The sequence below is a fragment of the Melanostigma gelatinosum genome (genome assembly GCF_949748355.1).
Source record: "Melanostigma gelatinosum genome assembly, chromosome: 7".
Lineage (NCBI taxonomy): Eukaryota > Metazoa > Chordata > Actinopteri > Perciformes > Zoarcidae > Melanostigma > Melanostigma gelatinosum.
In genome coordinates, this window is record NC_136640.1 from 10,872,349 (window position 1) to 10,892,725 (window position 20,377).

General features: G+C 39.4%; 1 protein-coding gene across 1 annotated transcript; it reads right to left on the bottom strand.

The window, feature by feature from the left end:
* Positions 1 to 204: 204 nt before the first annotated feature.
* LOC306779741 (solute carrier organic anion transporter family member 1C1-like) lies at positions 205 to 17,835 on the bottom strand (the record flags this gene model as incomplete). Its single annotated transcript, XM_079271735.1, has 14 exons — positions 205 to 445; positions 1,010 to 1,127; positions 1,501 to 1,565; positions 2,680 to 2,852; positions 3,364 to 3,529; positions 4,081 to 4,276; positions 4,997 to 5,161; positions 5,635 to 5,889; positions 7,363 to 7,461; positions 10,672 to 10,818; positions 10,889 to 11,010; positions 11,494 to 11,626; positions 14,122 to 14,263; positions 17,740 to 17,835. The coding sequence occupies 14 exons, from the start codon at positions 17,833 to 17,835 to the stop codon at positions 205 to 207; spliced, it is 2,118 nt and encodes a 705-aa protein (XP_079127861.1).
* Positions 17,836 to 20,377: the final 2,542 nt, after the last annotated feature.

The following is a 20,377-nucleotide window of genomic DNA, read 5'->3' on the forward strand; positions in this document are numbered from 1 at the left end:
GTAGTACAAATATAGAATGTATGCTTTATATGAGATGATCGGATACAACATGTGATTCCCTGCAAATTGTGTTTGAGTGTGTGTGTATATGTATGTGTGTGGTTGTATTTTTTCACCTGTGGTGTGTGTGTGTGTGTGTCTGTGTGTGTGTGTGTGTGTGTGTGAGAGAGATGGAGACGAGCTGAGTCAGTTCTGCTGGATCTGTCACAGCCGTGTCTCCCTGTCTGTGCTGTTGTCTGGTGTTTGTTGTTGTGATTGGTCAGAATTAGAAGTCACAAACTCTTCCTTCCTGAGTGCCTCCAGTTCTGTTCCGCCGTTGGCCAGATCACCGTGGATGGCATTCCGTTCCTCCTTCCTCAGCTGCCGACCGAGTAGAATGAAGCCCGGGATGCAAACAATGAACGAAACAGTGCGTAGGCTCAGAGTCAGACCCAGGTACGCTATCCTGAGAAGTTCAGATGGTTCGTTAAAGATTTATGGGTTTATGGATTTTTTTATGAGGCGACATCAAGGACAATGACATCGTTGAGTGTAAGTTCCAATCATGTCTGTGCGTTCGGATTTGATCGATTGACTGTCCCTGTTTGCATTAAATCATGCTCCTTATGGGAGTCATAAGGAGCATGATTTAATGCAAATGGGGACAGTGTAGACAGGTCAAAGCTACTGTAACCAAAAGACATATGGCAGACAATGTGCAGCAGCAATTGCAGCACAGAATGTTTTACTTCAAAGTTTACCACCAAGTGTTTATGGTATATTACTTATGCTTTGCATTGCAATCAAATATATCAGTGAGAGATTAACAGAAATGTCAAACGTGGCAATATCATGGCGCTCAGTTTTAATTTTTGTCTAAATCGGTTCGAAATTACATTTTTTTTTTGTTCATTGCCAGATAAAATATTATAAACCTGCCACATAGAATATGGCATTGCCTGAAACAGTGACATTAACTTTATTTTACAAATACAGAAAATGAAAGATCCATAAAAGTCGTTTTTACTACCTGTATGCAGTGGTGTTGTAGATCCGACAGGCTCCTATGCCTCCACACCTTTTCTGACCCCATTTTAAGCATGTGGTGTCAATGATTGCTCCAAAGTAGATGGGTGCTGGGATCCCTGCTGTAAGACCAAAAACACATTTTCACAACCACATCCCCAAGAACTGCAACACAATCGATTCTACTGTTCCAAGCAGTCAAGTAAACGACTGAAACACTGACATTTTTGATCTGGAAGTTCAAGTGACAGGCAAGTTTGAAAGAAAGATAGAACTAAACCCAAGATAACACATTTACAGAGTTTCCTAACCCTGAACCATTACATTACATTACATTACAGTTTAGCGGACGCTTTTATCCAAAGCGACTTACAAGTCAGATTCTATCACATGTTTAGGCACAGCTATGGATACTGCTATCCACTTAGCCACAGTCGCCCACAGTCGCCCACAGTCGAACCACTCGATAAAGGACATGTTTTGAAAAAGACATACCGAGGGTACGTGTTGCCATAGCATGGAACCCCAACGCCAAAGATTTTAGCTGCGGTTTGATGCACCTTCATGAAGAGAAATTACAGACATTTTTCAGGAAATATCTTCTTCTTTTTTTTTAAATGGTTAGAAAATGTCAGTTATACTCTTTAAAACAGCTCAAACCACAACCGATTCAAGGTGAATTCAAGTTCCTTTCTAAGGCCTTTATTTAAAAAAAGAAAAAAAAACTACCGTATATACTCCATCAATGTAAACAATGCATGTTCAAGTATTCCATGAGGAAGGAGTGCATCATCGTATTGTACTGACAATAAGACAGCAAAAAATAATTCAATTCTAGTGAGGCTTTGATCAGGATCAGCTGATATGGATTGAGTAGATCGTGTGTGTTTAGTAGATCTTGTGTGTGTGTGTGTGTGTGTGTGTGTGTGTGTGTGTGTGTGTGTGTGTGTGTGTGTGTGTGTGTGTGTGTGTGTGTGTGTGTGTGAGCATTAAATCAGAGATTGGCTTTGAAGGATTTATGAAATCATATGATAATCATATGAAACAGACCATATTTTACAAACAAACAGTTTCTTTGTCAAAGCTAGTTATACACAAAGACACACACAAAATGTAGCCATTGCCAATAAGTCAGCTATGAATGGCCCAAATCATTGTCTCAGGATGCTTTCATTAATAAAATGATTCACTTCCACCGATTTCTGGAAATAAGTAGATCAGAAGGTCTACACAATCAAGTAAATTAATGTAATATTTTTTTCTTTTCAAAGAAACTGAATCAAAGTAACACATAACAACTGAAATAAATAACAGAAATGCTGTTGACTGTACATGAAGAACTCTAACTTAATAAACATAAACTACAAATCTGGGCCATACTAAGTGGAATGCCAGTTAGCAACATATGCTCGCTATAAAAGAGCTTCTGAAACAAACACCGACTAACACAGCTCCAAAGGGTCCATCATCTATGCCCAAATTAAAATTGCATCAATATATCAAATGTAAAATGATTTAACATGTCAAGGGGGTACAATCTGGGAAAAATCCTTACAGACAAAAAGAGAAATAATGGCCATGATGGCATGAAAGCTAACATGACCCTTTGTAGCAGTGTGAGTGATGGTAATGTAGTAACTTTAAAGTCCTTTTTCACTACAATTTGAATCTGACCTGATGAGAAACATGTAGCCTGGTGTGCCCCCAAGGGAGATGATGAAGGAAGTGACGACAGAGAGAGCCAGGAAGTACGGGAACATCATGTCACAGTCATCCTTGTGAGGGCACTGACCTGTACTGGCCGTAAAATTACCAGCCGCACCGACACAGCTGCAGTTAGAGAAGACCTGGAGAGACATGCATAGTTGCTCACACGTGACCATGTATAGCAGGACATAGACACACATATATGAGGCTGCACATCAACAAAATCACTGCAATTGCTAATGATGCATAACAATTTTTGAAAAAGCCAACCAGGCACAGTAAAGACAACATGGCTCCTTTGATAGCACTCACATAATCTACTACAATATTACGGGATCTCATTTATAAGAAAATGAAATAACTCAAAAGGAAATATGACAGCTGTAAACAAACAAGAATATGGTATGTGTAGAACCTTCTCATTTACGCACAAACAAATGGCTGCATAGGTGATAATTGGTGATGGCTCATGGATCATACAGTAACGTTAATATCTCATCAACAAACATCAACAGTGTATTTGAACACCCATGACGTTCAGTTTTGTACCAATATTGTGAACGCAGCATGCACAATACTACGGTATCTAATACCAGAAATACATTTTCCATTTGTAATATTTCTCATAGCTTGAGTACCTCGTCAACTTACTGTGTTTTTCCCTGAGCCAGCAGAGGTGGTGCAGCCAGCAAGACAGGGGGAAACATATGTGATGCCATTCTCTCCACAGACTGGGTCCCAATCACTCGTTGAACAAAAACAGTGCGAGTTGCAGGCTGCAAACACTGAGTGTTTATCATACGATATGGTGTCCATGCTGGAAGGAATAGAGCAAGAGAAAAGTACACATTCAATATGCTATATACCTGTATATGAGTACTCTTTACATAATTATAATTTAAAAGCAAACTTAGCATTATGCATTCGTAAGATAAACAATGATGGCCAAAGCCTACTCGTATCCAGCAGAAACTGTTACATATTTTAATACATTCGGTGAAAAAAAGAGAATGTAGCGTGGAGAGAAAATGACTCATTTAATCTTAATGTTGCTTTCTCACACAAATTCTCACTCTTAATTGAACTCTTACACACCTTCCTTGGTATGTGATTCTGTCTCTGTTGTACATGTACAATAATCGCCGAATATCTGATGCAATTCATTGTCTTTAGAGGGCGTAATTCATGATACGAAAACAATCAAAAAGATACATTTTGTTACATCCAACCATATGTACTTGAATGCCCCAATCCTAGAAGCAGAAACTCATGAGGTGCATTTAAGGTACAGTAAGTAGTGACCTGTCTGTAATTGTACACTGTGAAGTACAGAAACCCTGACACACCATGTGATGTTCTGTGACTCACCTGTTGTATGAAAGTGTCACACCGGCTACCTTGGCATTCTCGCAGCTCATTGCGAAAAAGAACAGCGACAGGAAGTAACCGATCAGAGATGTGCCAAAGGCCAACCTGGCGGCTCCCATGATGTTCAGCTTAAGCCTCTTCATCAGTAGCCCGCCAGAAAACATCCCCAGTGCCACAGCTGGGATATTGATCACACCTATTAAGATCAATATTATATGAAATGAAATGTTATTTCAAAAGCTTAATCTGGATCGGAAAAAGACAGACAATATAATCTGACTTTTCACAGTTGCTAAAACCGAGAGGGGTAAAATAAGTCTCTTCTCTTACATGTACCTTCATTTAACATCAATCTGAAGACACGCTCTTTTATCTACACCCATGTATTTTGCTCTGGTCACTAATATTGCATTCTCTTTCATATGCAGCCAGTCTATTCAATGCAGGCATCTCCTTTGATGCCATGAAGACTTTCATCTTGTTTTAGCAGCTTCATTAGATATTTCACTTTATATGCAAAGCCCTTTCCATATCCACTAAGCTCACCTCTCTGCAGCTGCTGCGGTTAGTAAGCTGCATTACAACCCAGACCCAGTTCTCCTATCTTTAATGATATCCCCCCCCCCCACCCCCCGACCACCTTCATGATTTTCTTTTTTTTTGCTTTATTCAATAAATGCAAAATACCATAAATGAACTAGGAACACAACACTGACCTGTAGTTACATTATAATAAACATACACATGTTAAATATGTAAGCTTGACAGTGTATGTTGTGTACGTACATCACACTAAAATTGATTTGAGATAACTAGGCAAATGCAAGCAGAAAAGCCGTTCCTGGGGCTGTTATGTGCCGATTTTCCAGGTTGTATAATAGACAAATCATTTATGTGACACACAAGTGTGCCATACCCATGAGAAAGTTGGCCTTTGAGGCAGACTGCCTGAAGTGCTGCTCAATGTACTTGGGCTTGTAGGTGACCATGCCAATGAGAGAGTTCAGCTGGATGATTGTCACACACAGGTAGATCAAATACACAGGGTGTCCCAGCAGAGTTCGCAGGGTAGGAATAAAGTCTGGAGAGGGATACAAATCTGAGTTGAAACACACCTGTCCAAAATAAATATGCAATTTCTCGATGTAAAACTACTGCTGAGTGTAAAAATCTCTGATTATTGCCATGATATGAAGGTTGCCTTTTCCGTCTACGTGAAGTATCAGGAAGTGAAGGAGTATTGTATGTGGTGACTTTAAATTTAAAAGTAGCCCATGGAATTTTCGGGCACTAGGAGCAATGTTTTTACGTATGGATCTGAATTTTGTTTGCATTGTGCACACTCAAGCACATGGTCGTCACAATTCACATCCTTCTGTTGGTGCCACACTATTCCGCTGATTGACAGTTGGTGACGGTAACGCTTCAACAAACCTGGTAATGCGCCAACAAAGGCAGTGAACAAGATTTCTAGCGAGTAACCATGGATATAAATATGACAAATGTGAACAGTTCAGTTGTCAAATGACTACAAACCTCTATATCCATCCTTACCTTTGGCCATCTCTATGAATGTGCTATTTTCTTCTGTAGGATACTTGTGCTTCAGAAGAGGAGGGTCTTTAATGAAACTTGTCTGCTCTGGCGTGCATCTTTCTGGGCCCTGGGGCCCTGATACGGGTAGGGGTAAGGAGCGGGGCAGAAACCAGAATGGGATAGCAGAGAACAGGGTGATGACCCCAGCTATGAGGTAGCCCAGCCACCAGGCCCCCACCCAGCGAGAATCTGCTGGGGTGATGGTGATAGTTTCTGTGTTGGGGGTACAGATGATGTAATAAATGCTCAGTGATACACATATGGACAAACACAGATCCTGTATGGTTTAGTGGGATCATTTAATAATATGATATGCAGTTTTTTTTTATACTTTCTAAAGCTTACTGAACTCTGTATACTTGACTGGATACCCAAATGAAAGGATGTAAAGATGGACCAACGAGGGCAGTTTCGACCATAAGGCATAGCAGAGTTCATCAGAACAGCCCTAACAACCTGTAGGCAGCCTTTTCATCGCTACAATTTCTGAAATGAAAAGCCCAACCTGGACTTTTGTCATCCTTTATAGCCTTGGTTAGCTTTTTTTAATAAACTTATTTTCATCACCAGGGAATGTTTTTATTTGTATTGGTTTATTAACTTCTCATAAGACTTGTTTCGTCCTTTTTTCCTTATTTCTTTCCCTTTTTCTGTTGCTGGTTACATTCCCCCTTTCCTGTGTTTATCTCTCTTCTTTTCTGTCTTTTCTCTCTACGGTTAATTTCTTTTGCTACTTTTCTATTTGTCTGTCTTGGTTCTCCTTCTCCGCCTGCTGCACTCTATTTGATTGTAGCGCATCACTGGGCTTTGATCTTATCGCCCACCGTACCTTGTTCATTAGCTGATTGATGCTAATCCTGGACACCTGCTCTGGGTCTGTGAGCCATACATATCCTGCCTGTGATCCACCAGTAGTTACATCTGATAATATCGTGCCTCAGTTTTATGAATGAAGAGGTCTTTTGTTCAGAGCAGACATTTTAATCTGTAAAGGTTGAAAAGTTCAGGTTTGACAAATAACATTACCGATGACTCTGTTCTATTCAAGTGTCCCAGACAGACATGACAGTGAGACGGCAAGCAATATACCAGGACCCTGAAACCAGCTTCAGCCATCATTCATTGTATTACTCATACCGGTGCTTTTCAACCTGTGACAAATGTATTCCATGAAAAATACCTACTTTACATTTTTGGCCTTGAGAGAATTCTACTAACACTTAAATCATATCTAAATTATTTTATTAAAATATCTGAGTCGTGACACACATGCAGCTTTTAGAGTTGCCAGTAAGTCAAATATACATCTGTTAAAAAACTATTGTCAGCTGTGATGGTTGCTTTACTGGTGCAACAGTGTAGCCTAATAATTCATCATGACAGTATTATAAAAGATTGAATCTGACCTGAGTAAGTGTGTGAAACCGCAAACATACAAAGGGTTTTCCCAACTTACTCTGGTGACTAATATTACAGTGTCTTTCATCGGTAATTATGATACATACTGTCAGAATATTCCAAATTATTACTTTATAGAACAAGTGTTAAGAAGTTTCCTAAAGTGGGTTGATGTTGTAAGAAAAAACAAGCTCTTTAATAAGAGTCTTGGATGAGGGGTTATTGACAACATTTCACATAATGGTCTGGCCTTAAAGTATTTGGACATGTATTTATGTTTAAACTCACCCATTTTTACAAATCCAATGTCCACGTAGATCTTGGCACATAGGGAGCCTAACAGGTAGCCAAACACAGGTCCAAGCACTGAAATGGTCTGCACACAGCCTAGGACAACACACAAGCCGTTTAGGATTCTAGCCATGTGTATTAACAACTGAGACACTGTATACACACATGACTTGGCAGCATGGACCTCCTGTCTGTCTGTCTCTCTCTATCATAGTCATTCAGGTCTTATCTTTAGAGCCCCCCCCCCCCCCCCCATTTCAAAATAAAAGCTCCAGAGTGATTCCTAACTGGAATGCTTGTGATGAAGCCTGACATTTAACAGTATGTCTATAAAAGTAATGAAAAAAATCATACTATAGCATGTTGAAAAACGTTATCGTATAGCATGTCGAAAAAAGATACCCACAGGTAAGTATCGAACACAGACTGAATTTGGCTGTGGGGCAGCGACACTAACCACTAGACCACCTGTGTATCATGAAACATTCAGGGTGTCCTCATAGCATACTGATTCATTGTTAAAGGATATCCTGAAAAGTCATAGAAGAGTATGTCGAAAAAACTCATGAAAAAATAGTCATAGTATATTAATTCGAAACAAAGACACCCACAGGTAAGTTCTGAACCCAGTTTATTTGGCAGCGAGGTAACGACACTAACCACTACACCACCTATGTTAGGGTTAGGGTTAGGGGTTAGGGTTAGGGTTTAGGGTTAGGGGTTAGGGTTAGGGTTTAGGGTTAGGGTTAGGGTTAGGGGGTTAGGGTTAGGGTTAGGGGGTTAGGGTTAGGGTTAGGGGGTTAGGGTTAAGGTTAGGGTTAGGGGTAGGGTTAGGGGTAGGGTTAGGGGTAGGGTTAGGGTTAGGGTTAGGGGGATAGGGTTAGTGGTTAGGGTTAGGGTTTTTAGTTACTATATTCTAAAAGTTACTTTTTTAGTTACTTTGTAAAAAAAGTTACTTTTTTAGTTACTTTGTAAAAAAAGTTACTTTTTTAGTTACTTTGTAAAAAAAAGTTACTTTTTTAGTTACTTTGTAAAAAAAGTTACTTTTTAGTTTCTTTGTAAAAAAGTTACTTTTTAGTTTCTTTGTAAAAAAGTTACTTTTTAGTTTCTTTGTAAAAAAGTTACTTTTTTAGTTACTATATTCTTACTAACCAAAAAAGTTACTTTTTTTAGTTACTATATTCTTACTAACCAAAAAAGTTACTTTTTTAGTTACTTTGGAAAAAAAGTTACTTTTTTAGTTACTTTGGAAAAAAAGTTACTTTTTTAGTTACTTTGGAAAAAAAGTTACTTTTTTAGTTACTTTGGAAAAAAAAGTTACTTTTTTAGTTACTTTTTGAAGATACTCAACTGTATCAACTGTTACAACAGTACTCCAGGCTATGACACAAATGTGAGACCTCAGAGCCCTGAAGGTATGCTGTAGATCAGGCATGTCCAAAGTCCGGCCCGCGGGCCAATCACGGCCCGAGGTCAGATTTTATACGGCCCGCGCCTTCTGTCTTAAAATGCATTATTTATGGCCCGCCAGCACAGTCAAAACGGAATGAATAAATCATACAAATTCAACATGCAATTCCTATTTTTACCTCATGGTGGCAGCACCACTCTGTAACTGTCTGGCTGTTTGAAATTGGCTCTGACCCTTGAACTGTCATGGCTACGGCAAGTAAAAAAAGGAAAGTCGATAATGAGGGCCGCCGCTTCCAGGAGAGGTGGAGATCGCAATATTTTTTTCACCGAAAACCGAAACAACTGTGTCTCCCTAATTTGTCATGAGACTGTTGCCTTGTTTAAGGAATATAATGTAAAGAGACACTACGAGACCAAACGTGCTAATGCTACAACAAGCTATCAGAGAGCGTCCGTGCTAGAAAAGTGAAGCAACTCCAAGATAACTTGGCCACACAGCAGCGGTCCCTTTCACATGAAAACATCATCAAAGTAAGCTGCGGAGTGGCCGTGGTAATTGCTAAACATGACAAACCTTTTACGGAATGTGAGGTTATCAAAGACTGTGTTATGAAAATAGCAGAAAACATTTGCCCCGAGAAGAAGACAGAGTTTGCTAATGTTTGCCTGGCTCGTAACACTGAAGAGCTATCATCAGATACGAAGAGACAACTTGATTTTTTTCGTGAGCCTGTTTCATGTGTGTTGAATTTAAATGTTAGACAACTTTTCATCACCCTCACTAAGTCATATTTAAGATTGTCTTGAGGTGAGAATATTGATCGGTTCCTATGTAATTAGCTTTTAGATGGCTTGTTCTTTGTTATCTGACTTTCAAGATGTGAAAGAAAGGCAGAATAGTTGTTGAGATGTGTTCACACATGAATGCTTACATTTGGTTACATTGCTATTTGCTGTCATTGAAAATAACTTGTATTGTTTAAAATAATGTCAGCAGGGACTGTTGGCCCTTGGGCATTTTCACATTATCAAATTTGGCCCTCTTTGAAAAAAGTTTGGACACCCCTGCTGTAGATAGTACACAAACAATATACTACAAATTGTACATACACATTGATTTACATCTCATCTGCTGTTGTAGAACACTAAAGGCCTTGCTAATATCTGCGCAAAACACCTTTCAGCAAGCATGGCATTATTGTGAGATACTGTATTGTGCTCTGAAGAAGGCTGTGCTGGCTGCTTCACACGAGGGCTGCAATAAGCATAAAACATCCATATTTACTGAACAGGCTTTTACTCTGGAATGTCCTTTGACTGTTTGGATTTGCTACTAAAGAGCACATTTACTCACAGTGTTGTGGACTACCAAGCATTCCAAACATTATTCTGCCTTTTTGAAGCTTTTTTAGTACTTGAGTAGTAAAAATAATAATAAGTAGCTGTAGTATTTAATCAAGTATTGTGACCTTTGTCTCAGACTATTAAATGAGCTAATGTGACACTAATACCACACTTCTGGGCTCCTTTAGTCTGGGCATGCATTTTGCCTTGGGTGTTTCCGCAGTGTGCTGTGGTGATGACTGCATGGAAAATATGCTTTGCTTATGAAACTATTGTAAAATATCTTATGACACCAAGTTAGGCCTATTAAAAAATATCAGAGAGTATATAGCGTGATCATTTTGTCTGGTTTATATTTGAATGGATCAAAGACATGTTTAACTGACATCAAGGTGCGTCTCTACAGGACCCCTGTCAACTGATTATTTTTGGTGGAGGTGTAAACACTTCAGAAATTACTTTTGTGGATCATGTCCATGTAATATCACCAATGATGGCGTGTGTTTACATTTTAAGTATATCTCTACCACTGGGTGAGATTTTCCTTACCAACATATAGCGCGGCATTCTCCTCAGGAGCAAAATCATCGATATAAGAGATCCCAAGTGGCTGAACAGGCGTCTCTCCAATCCCCCGCAAGACGTTTCCCAGGAGCACATAGATCCACATAGACAGGTTGGAGTCCCCCTCACAACCTGGAGGAAAAGATGAGTGCAATCTCAGACATGTTAACTTGTCAACACTAGTGTGTGTAAAAGTGCTCACCTGTGGCTGGCACTTGAGACAGTTTACCATCTTGAGTCAGGTCTGCTGGTGAGCCCACCGGACAAGGAGAGGGGTTTTGTGTTGAGTTCACTACCCACCGCACCGATGTTTCGAATTCATAGCTGTACACAAAACACGAATGGAACTATTAGAATACAGGGGATGGAGAAGAAATTAAAAATCACAGCCAAGACTCAGTGGAACAGCAATATGTTTGACCTGGTATAAGCCTGACCAGTTACAGTGTGATACAAGGTGCAGTAATATATTATGGAATATATTATGTTCATGTGGTGCCAGTGAGACTTTATCTAATTGGTTAGTGATACAGCATATTGTATAAAGAGTCTTATTGTGGATCTGATTTTTACAAGACTGTAAATAACATCAACAACAAATCAAAATTGCCACAGATTAACAAAGGTGCTACAATATGTAGCTCCTGGGAAGCTTTTATTGATGGGTTGGAAACTCAAGCTTTACTTGTATTAAATCTAAATGAATTCAATGTTTTTGTGTTTATTTTTATGTATTTAAAAATAAACAAGTACCTGAGATTTTAATGTTTCGTTGAAGTCATACAACAACCAGGCTTTTTAACTCACCGTCCGATGATGAAGTGAGGCAGAGCGATAATGAAGGTGCCAATGGACATCAGTACACAACCCACTGCAATGATCTTTGGCCGATGGAGCTTGGCCCCGAAGTAACTGACGAAAGCTATCACCAACAGGTTACCTGTGAAAAATATATTTCTCAAGACACAGGCTCACAAATATATTTCTGATGTAGACACTAACAGTTCTTGTTTTAAGTAAATGTAACAAATAATAGCATTTTTAAAATTGAAATAGACATATTTGGATGTTGTTGCATTTAGATACACACTGCTGAACCTGCATTTACAAACTGCTTGTCATGTGTGAACTTTTATTATACTTTTATATGTAATGATAACTATTTGTGTGTGCATTGAAAACTATTTTTGTTGAGCGACTCGTTTATTATTAGCTTAAACAAGCACACGTCATATTGTTTGACAGAAAGAAAAGACGATTGGATTTTGATTTTTTTGTAAATACTTTTGCATATTTTGTTAAATAGGCACTCAATTTGGGATAAAAATATATATTTGATTTCTCAACTTTTTTATGTACAGTATGTAAGTACATGCTCAGAATTATTCGTGCAGCATTTACAAGAATGTGTGTGTATACATCAGCTGTGCCTCACCAGTCGTTAGCACTCTGTACTCTTCTTTTTTATCCTTTACTTCTCTCTTTGTCTTCTATCCGCTCCGCTCTCCTCTCCTCTCCTCTCTTGTTTCTTGCACTTTCCTCTCTCTCCCCCTTTTTCTTCCGCCTTCACGCCGCTCTGCCTCTATGTTACCCTGGTAACATTCTTATAGAAAAAGCTTGTTGCCTAGGCCACGTGAGAGAAGCTGCTTTCATAGGAGATGGAGAGATACGGAAGGAGAGCGATCCGGGGTATTTAACTCTGACTGCACCTTTTCTGTCCAGCATATACACTCCTTCTCCATCAGAGTAACAGCGGTCTGCACACTTCACCATCAATTAAATGTGAATTATTCTTCACTACTATCGTGTCAACATGGGCCGAAACCACCTCCCCAACAGCAAAATCACAGAAATAGAATGGCTGACCGTGGATTATGATTTTTATCTTGTATGAATCATGTCTCAGGGTCTCGTCTCGCTCTTCAAGCTTTGTATAATTCATAACCGACAAAAGGCACTTTAGTTGAACGAACCAGCCTTACATAATTGACCGCGAAACTGGTCAGGGGACAATCATGTTACACACTTTGCTGAATGTCATCAAGAATTTCTCAGGGTTAAAATGAACCATAGGTTACATACAGTATGTGCAGAAGTTGTGGTATGTATACAGCAGTGATGCAAGCCAGATCTACCCACTAGCTGTACATTCACAAAGTAAACCTGTGGTTTGGTGCAATCATTTAAGTCAAACTAACTAAGAATCAGGTATTTCAACACAAGTAAAGTGGTACCTGAATAAATTAAAATCATATTCCACGCATTCGTCTTCCTTGTTAAAACTGGGCGCCTACATTTCCCACAATGCAACTAAACACAGTCAATCTCAGAGTTGGGTGTGTTATGCTAGTAGCGACTGATGTAGCATTGAGCTGCTAGCCTCAAGCAGAGATGAGAAGCACGCTGCAGAGGTCTGCTAAGCTCACTTCTTTCTAACTTCATATCCCCAGATTTATTTGTTTTTCTGGTATTCTTCACTGACACTGACTCCAGTGACATCACTTGAGGACAATAACACAACGCAGACTTCAGATAACCCCCTCTGGAGCCACCAAAGGCTTTATACAACTTTCCACATATGACATAGTACTCCGCAAGACCTGTTAACAGACTTTGATGTGTAAAATCAGTTGAGTTCACCTTTAAAAGCAGCTGCTTCATAATTTTTGTTTTCATAATGTTCCAGGTGGACTGGGATTGGCATAACGCCCTGAGACACAGTTTCAAAATCACATATCCTTCGCATTTCTGAGAAGCAATTTCTTGTTACTTATGAGCAAACATATACATGGACACATATAGTATCTGAGATGAGTAAAAATTGGCTGATAGTATCAGTCAATATGCTCTGATAAGGAAAATTGCTTTTTATCCATTTTTATTTCATCAGTTTTTGCATCTACCTCATTTTGTATTGAAAAGATTATTTGTCGCTCAGATAATTTGTCACTAGTGAGTGGGACAGAGAAGGGCGAATGCGATATTGTATGTAAATATCTGCACAGAACAGTTTGTGTTGCACTTACAAAACATTATTCTTAAAGTTGGTAAATGTCAGCTGAATTCCCATGTATATTATTATAGTATAGAGACGTTATCGCATAACAAAACCTTACAAATGATTGAGTCTGACTGTCCACAGCAAAGAGAGAGCTTGGAGCCTGCTCTGTCCCTGCTTGACACCATGACTCACTACACACACACACACACACACACACACACACACACACACACACACACACACACACATACACACACACTGCCCTGTCCTCTTCTTGGAAGCCTGATGAATCCTTTATCTGCAGCTTAAACACCTGAGTGACCCATTCATGTTTCCGTCCCAAAGACAGAAAGAGAGAAGGGAGGGGAGCCCATGAAACAGAGGCTGTGAACAGAACAACAAAATAACAACAGTGGCATGGCAGGTCTACTCACCTATCTCGAAGCTCCCATCAATGACACCTATTAGGTAACTGGGGATGTCAAAGCGCCTCTCCAGCTGAGTTATTGTGCTCTTCATGTAGCTCCCCGACAGAGCCTTTGCAAAATAGGCAAATGACAAAGCCACCAGAAACATCTGGTAGAGGAGAGTGAGATGAGGAAAAAAAGAGAGAAAGGGAAACAAAGAAAGGGAACTGACATTAATATGCACGAATAATAATCGACTTGATTGAACGATGTTCACACTTGTGTTTTGTCCACTGGGAACGAACAAAGAAGGATGAATTCATTGATAAACAAGGGAAGGTAATCCATGTAGGATGGACTGATTTGCAGTGGGGTTTAATGGAAGTTCCTCAAAATAAAATAAGTCAAAACCAATGCGTGACAACAAATGACAGGCAGCTCAAACTTTGCAACCAATAGCTGAGGATGGGGAATGCCAATCCCAAATATTCAAATGTTTTTATCAGCGTATTTTTCAAGGCTAACAAATTGTAGCTAGACAATAATTAGATAACAGCTGGATGAATGTAAGCAACTCATTTTTATCATTTACAGTCTAAAACTGGGTTCTAAACAATGCTTATCGGGAACCTACAAAATGTGACCTTGTAAAAGTAAAATTACTATTTAAGTATTGACTTGAAAAATTGTACTAAAGGCTCTTAAGTAAACAACAATACTATTGCTAATGTGTTACTTGTAGTGTGCACATGGCCACACAACTCCTTCTTTTACTCATGCGTCCTTGGTTCTCTTACATTGACTCTCATTCCACTTCATTTAAGTACCGGTGCTTGCTCCTTTTTTACCAATTTGCCTTGAAAACAAAATGACAGAGGTTTCACACAGAGTTTGAAAAGAGGAGAATAAAGGAGAATAGGCTAATCTTGTTCAGTCTCCCTGAACGCTTAATAAGTCATGGTTTGTGGCCTTTGTCATGGCTCTTGTGCTGCATCTCATCCCCTTACTGAGTATTCAGTACTGTTGTAAGAAAAGCAGCGCACACGAGAGTCAATTTACACAAACGATCAGGCAAAGACGCATGGTTTAAAAGTATTAGTCACTTGTAACATATCCCAACAAAATCGCTCAAAAAGTGCAGACCTTTTGAACATTTAGTGGTAGTTGAATTAGAGGCAGCTGACTATGCTAACAGCGCTGATAAAACTACATGAACAAAGTTAGAGAGGGAAAGAGAAGCATTGGGTAGAAGTATATTCAGCATGCACGACAACAGTTGTGTGATAATCAGGAGTTTTACTGTCATAACATCCTCATACAAAGTGCCCATTTACATGATATGATGGGATCAATGCAAACAGACCTCTGTTCATGCTAATCATGCTAATCATGCTAACCACCAGTCCCGACTGTGGGGCATTAACGAAAGTAGCTCATTACGTGTGCATTTCCTGGGGGGATTAACGTGCAAGCATGCATACAATTCACGTTTACCCCCCAAACAAGGAAAAGGCTTTTCTTATTTACTATTTCCAGTCTAATTCTCACTCATTTTGTTGGTGAATTTGTGCACTTGCAAGGAATTGTCCATAAATCCAGTGGTTGCTTTCCTCCAAACCCATTCTTAGTCACATCTTTTAGTTATTCTATTTCACATTTAAAGCTGTTTGGGTCAGCGCAATGTGTTCAAATTGACACAAGCTCTGCACTAAAATGTTAATTTTGGCAGACACAGGTGTATTCAATTCTGCTGGCACCTGTTCAGTTATGTAGTGGCTCACTATGACATCGTTTGTACCAGAGTGGGTAACAGAGTCCGTTTAGAAACTCATGTTTGCAAAAATAATTTTAATATCAAAGATACTTTTACATTTGAACTTTTTTGAACTGTTCACAGATGACACATCTTTTGTTCAGTTGACTCATCAACCGCAACCTCTTAATGTGCCATGGCGGGGACAACACTGCTTTTAAAGGACACTGTTTCCAGTCTTTGTGCTAAGCTAAGCCAACTGACTGCTCGTTGATGCCTTACATTTAACGGGCAGATATATATTCTCATATTCTCAGAAAGACGGCAAAGTAATTACTTCCCTTATTGAGTCCATCATGAGTCATGAATTACCTTTTCTTAAAAACATCTTGCTCATTTGGGGATTTGCGACAATGGTATGCAATGCATTGTAAGATTTTCATTCTGTTATTGTAATTGGTTTTAGCAAGTGACGTCAAAAAGCAGAAAATAACTTATTATACAATGCATAACATGACCAGAAAGTGTTTAGGGAGTTGAGATGGTGTTTGAAGCAAGAAATGAATGAGAAAGAAATGCACCAAAGTTCTAGTCTTTTTGATGGAATTAACAAAAAAGCAGAAAATATCACAGAGCACAGGATTAGAGTCGATGCCATGTCCCACCCAGCCGGTCAGGGAATCAAACAATTCTGAGAAGAAATACAAGTCTGTCCTACCACCGCAGTCTGTATTATCATAAGCTGCTTGAACACCATTGTCTCACATGACTTTCATGTAGGGAGAAAGCAACGAGATTGTCTGAGATGTCTGATCCATTTCTTTTTTGAGAAGGTTGTTTGAGGGTGGAGAAAGAAAAGAGAAAGAAGAAAAGCCGTAGGTAGATGAGATTTACTGATGTTCTGTCTTATTTTCTTACTGAAATAGAAAGCCATTTGTTTAAGTTTGTTTAATTCAAGGGTCTTTTGATTGAATGTTCACAGTTATACATAATACAAGCGCTTCGGCAGGATATTTGCTTCCCTAAATGCAATAGACATATCATGAGTTATTTGAAGGAGCCTTTTAAAAATTTTGGAAAATGTTAACATTTATTTGGAAAACTTAAATGTTTCCCCATACTTTGTGTGTAAGTCACAAATGTGGACAACTTTTTTTTCAAACTAGTCCAGTAATGAGTGAGTACTCTGCAGCAGGCAGCAGTGTGGTGGAAAACTCATTGCAAAGTCATGATAACTTATACAGTACATGGGTATATTCATTATTTAGAGAAAAAGCAATTTGCTGGAAATCGTTACAATGACTGTTTAGAGTTAAATATTTAGGTGGCACTCATCGTAGCATTTACAAAACGTAGCTATTCCAGGTAGTGAGAAATGAAACGGCATTATGGGTCAATAGCACAGCAGGCAAACAAGTAACATTAGCATGTAGCGTGAGCATATACTGTATGTTAAGAGCACAGAAGGCCACTCATTCTGTATATTGCATTAGTAATGTCAGCAAGACCTTTGAAAACCCAGACATAGTGACCGGTATGTTTGCCAGATGTATACAGCCAGATGTGCAAAATGCAAAACCTTGTATTAGACGACTACAGTGTACGAATAGAATAACGATCCATTTCCTCTGGCATCCTATGACTGTGCATTATTAAGACAGAGAGGTTAAGAACTATCAGGTTAAAAACTACAGCATCCCTCACTGACACACACATCACCCTTGTGGAAGTGACTGTTTGAGCTGTAATTTGGTTATTTACTTAGTACACGTCTCTACACACAGAGATGCATGCAACACACACATACACACACACACACACACACATAGCATCTACAAGCGGAATAGGGGTCAACTGAAACACCTTCATCCTTGACATGTTAATCTGTATACCTTAAGGCTTCTGCAGGGAGAGGAGTGCGGTTCTCTGGCCGCGGCGTCGCTGCGTCTGTTCCCCTGAGAGCGTCCTTGCTCAGCTCCCGCGTCCATCGTTCAGAAACGTGTCTGTGTCTCCTTTGCAGAAGTCCTCCACGTAATGCAGTTTCTTGGCACTGATGCATGCAACCCTGCAAATGGATAATTCAAGCATGTGACCCACTTCTCATCCTCTGCACACAAACAGCCATCGGCCAGCCGAGGGGACACACAGACACAAACAATAGTCCCTGTATGTGTTCTGGAGATCTTAAGACTGAAATCACAACTAAACATTGTAATGACACAGTTGATGTGTGCACTCTATTAGAATAAAAGGTTTTCATTTTTCTTTTTTTTAGCCACAGTATCAGAACTCTGAGATAGCATTCCTACATATCACAACATGCTTTGTTGTATTGTTCGGCCGGTAACTGACGGCATGTGACAAAACGCCATGAAGCAAAAACCCGGGTTGTGAAGTGTGGTAATACCTCAAATCAACTTAAGAGGATATTCGATGTACTATAAGATTGATATCGTGAACATCCGTTGCTTTTGAGACAGGACCTACTCACCATCAGTGGGGAAAGGTTTTGTAACCAGCGTGAAAATATGTGTCCGACAGCACTGCTGTTCCATATACGCTCTCATGTTCACTCTATTGGCAGTGATCTGCCTATGCCATGTAAGTTGGTAGGAGGGAAATGGATGTAACTTATTACGTACTGGCTAATATTCATTTTTCCCCCCCCAACATCTGTTAATAAGGCTATAGGAATGCAAAAAGTAGTATGAGTGCTCAGCTTCACCAAACGCAGTTCTGATGCAGAGCCAACATGGTGTTTAACTAAGCTTGGCTCGTCTTTTTTGCTACCTCCACTACCTTTTAACATCTTTTTTTTAAGTGACAACCATGTATGTGTGATGTGTGGAATACATGTGCTGGACTTGTGTATGTTACATATAAATATTAGAGGTATAATGTAAACAAATATATAAATAAGGGAAAGAGTGCCGTTGTTTGCCACATGGTTGTATTGTAGGCAGTACATGGCGAAAATGCAACAATGGCTGGATGATGTAAATGTGCTTTACTTGAACCACTTTAACTAGCATGGTATTACCGACTTTAGGTATTGTGCCAATATGTTCCATAATGAATTTGCTGCAGGAAATTCCTGAGCCAACCTATGCAGTATCCATGCAGTGCTTGTGAACAGGGCCAAAGCATGATCGTGGAGTGGCTCCAATGAACAAAAAAAAGTAAAAACACTCACATGTGCTCATCATTCAGTGGTTTTATAGCTCCCGACTAAAGTAGGAGTTGCTGCTGTTTGAACTGTGTTCAACATTTAGGTTCCTATTCTGATAACCCATGTAAAGTTTGGAAAGAAGCCTTAGTGTTTTCTGATCTGATCCACTCTTTTGCTACTATATTTACCTCAAAGACAATGGAGTTCAATACTCCGTTGCATGGCTGTTTTCCTATTTGCGCATGCCAAATCAACACTTCCTGGTAGCAGCTGCTTCCCTGTAAAAGCCTTCCAGCGGTGCTTTTATACTTCATACCTTTTGTCTCCTTTCACCTCATCCTCCACCTCTTTACTACTGACCTCTATCTCTCCCTTTTAATGAATACTTTCTTCTAACTCTTCACATTCATCTTTCTTATTTCACTTATTGCCCTCTCCTCCCCCCTCAGTTCATTTCCAGTCGTGATGTGACACTGTGAATGTAATTGCACAAGGGGACGAGGTTAGTGAAGGCCATGCAGCAAAGAACACAACCATCACCATTTCTGTCAATGATACGGAATCCAGTACCAAATGTAACACGCTCTGATTTCTCCCTGAAGACCACAGCAACGGCTTTGACCTACTTTCAAGGAATTCGAACAGCAGCTTTAAGTCGGCCAATCTGAAGCAGTAGTGCACTGCTTTTTTTTTTACCACTAATGATTATTCTCATTTGAACCTCTTTCTCTCATTCTCACTCAGTACATTATTATATTAAACAACATTTTTCTGTCACTGTTATGTAATATCTGGACTTCTTTATTCAGACTCAAACTTAGTCCCTGCAGCAGGGATGAAAGTGGGTGATTTCGTCCACGAGACCACCAGGTTAGGGTGACTTGTTCTAGCTTCCCATCCACAGTATAGATAATTAAATATAAAAATGATACAGTATATGAATATGTCACAAGCCTAATTACTAGCATCAGAGCTTTAACTCAAGCTCTGTAGCCGCAGCAAGAGGATCCCTGTGCTGAGTGTATCTTTACAATATATTGTTCTCAAAGGTTAGAATGCAAATACATGCTCAAATCGAGGAACAAATTCATTTTTTACAGTATCATATAAGTCCCCGCTGATTGCAGTAAATTAAACTCAGATAAAACCCAAATCTAGTGTCACTAGTCAGTTCACTTGTAACATAGGCTTGCCCCTTAAAGGCCCCTCGTAATCAGCTGAGATAGAATGCAGCTAGATAATGCCATACATACTGAATAAGGCAAGCGTTATGTGTGAATAGTTGCTGTTGTTCACAGATCTTTCCTTTATATAAAAAAATGCATGTAGGAGTAAATTAAGCTAATTTCATTCCATGTCAA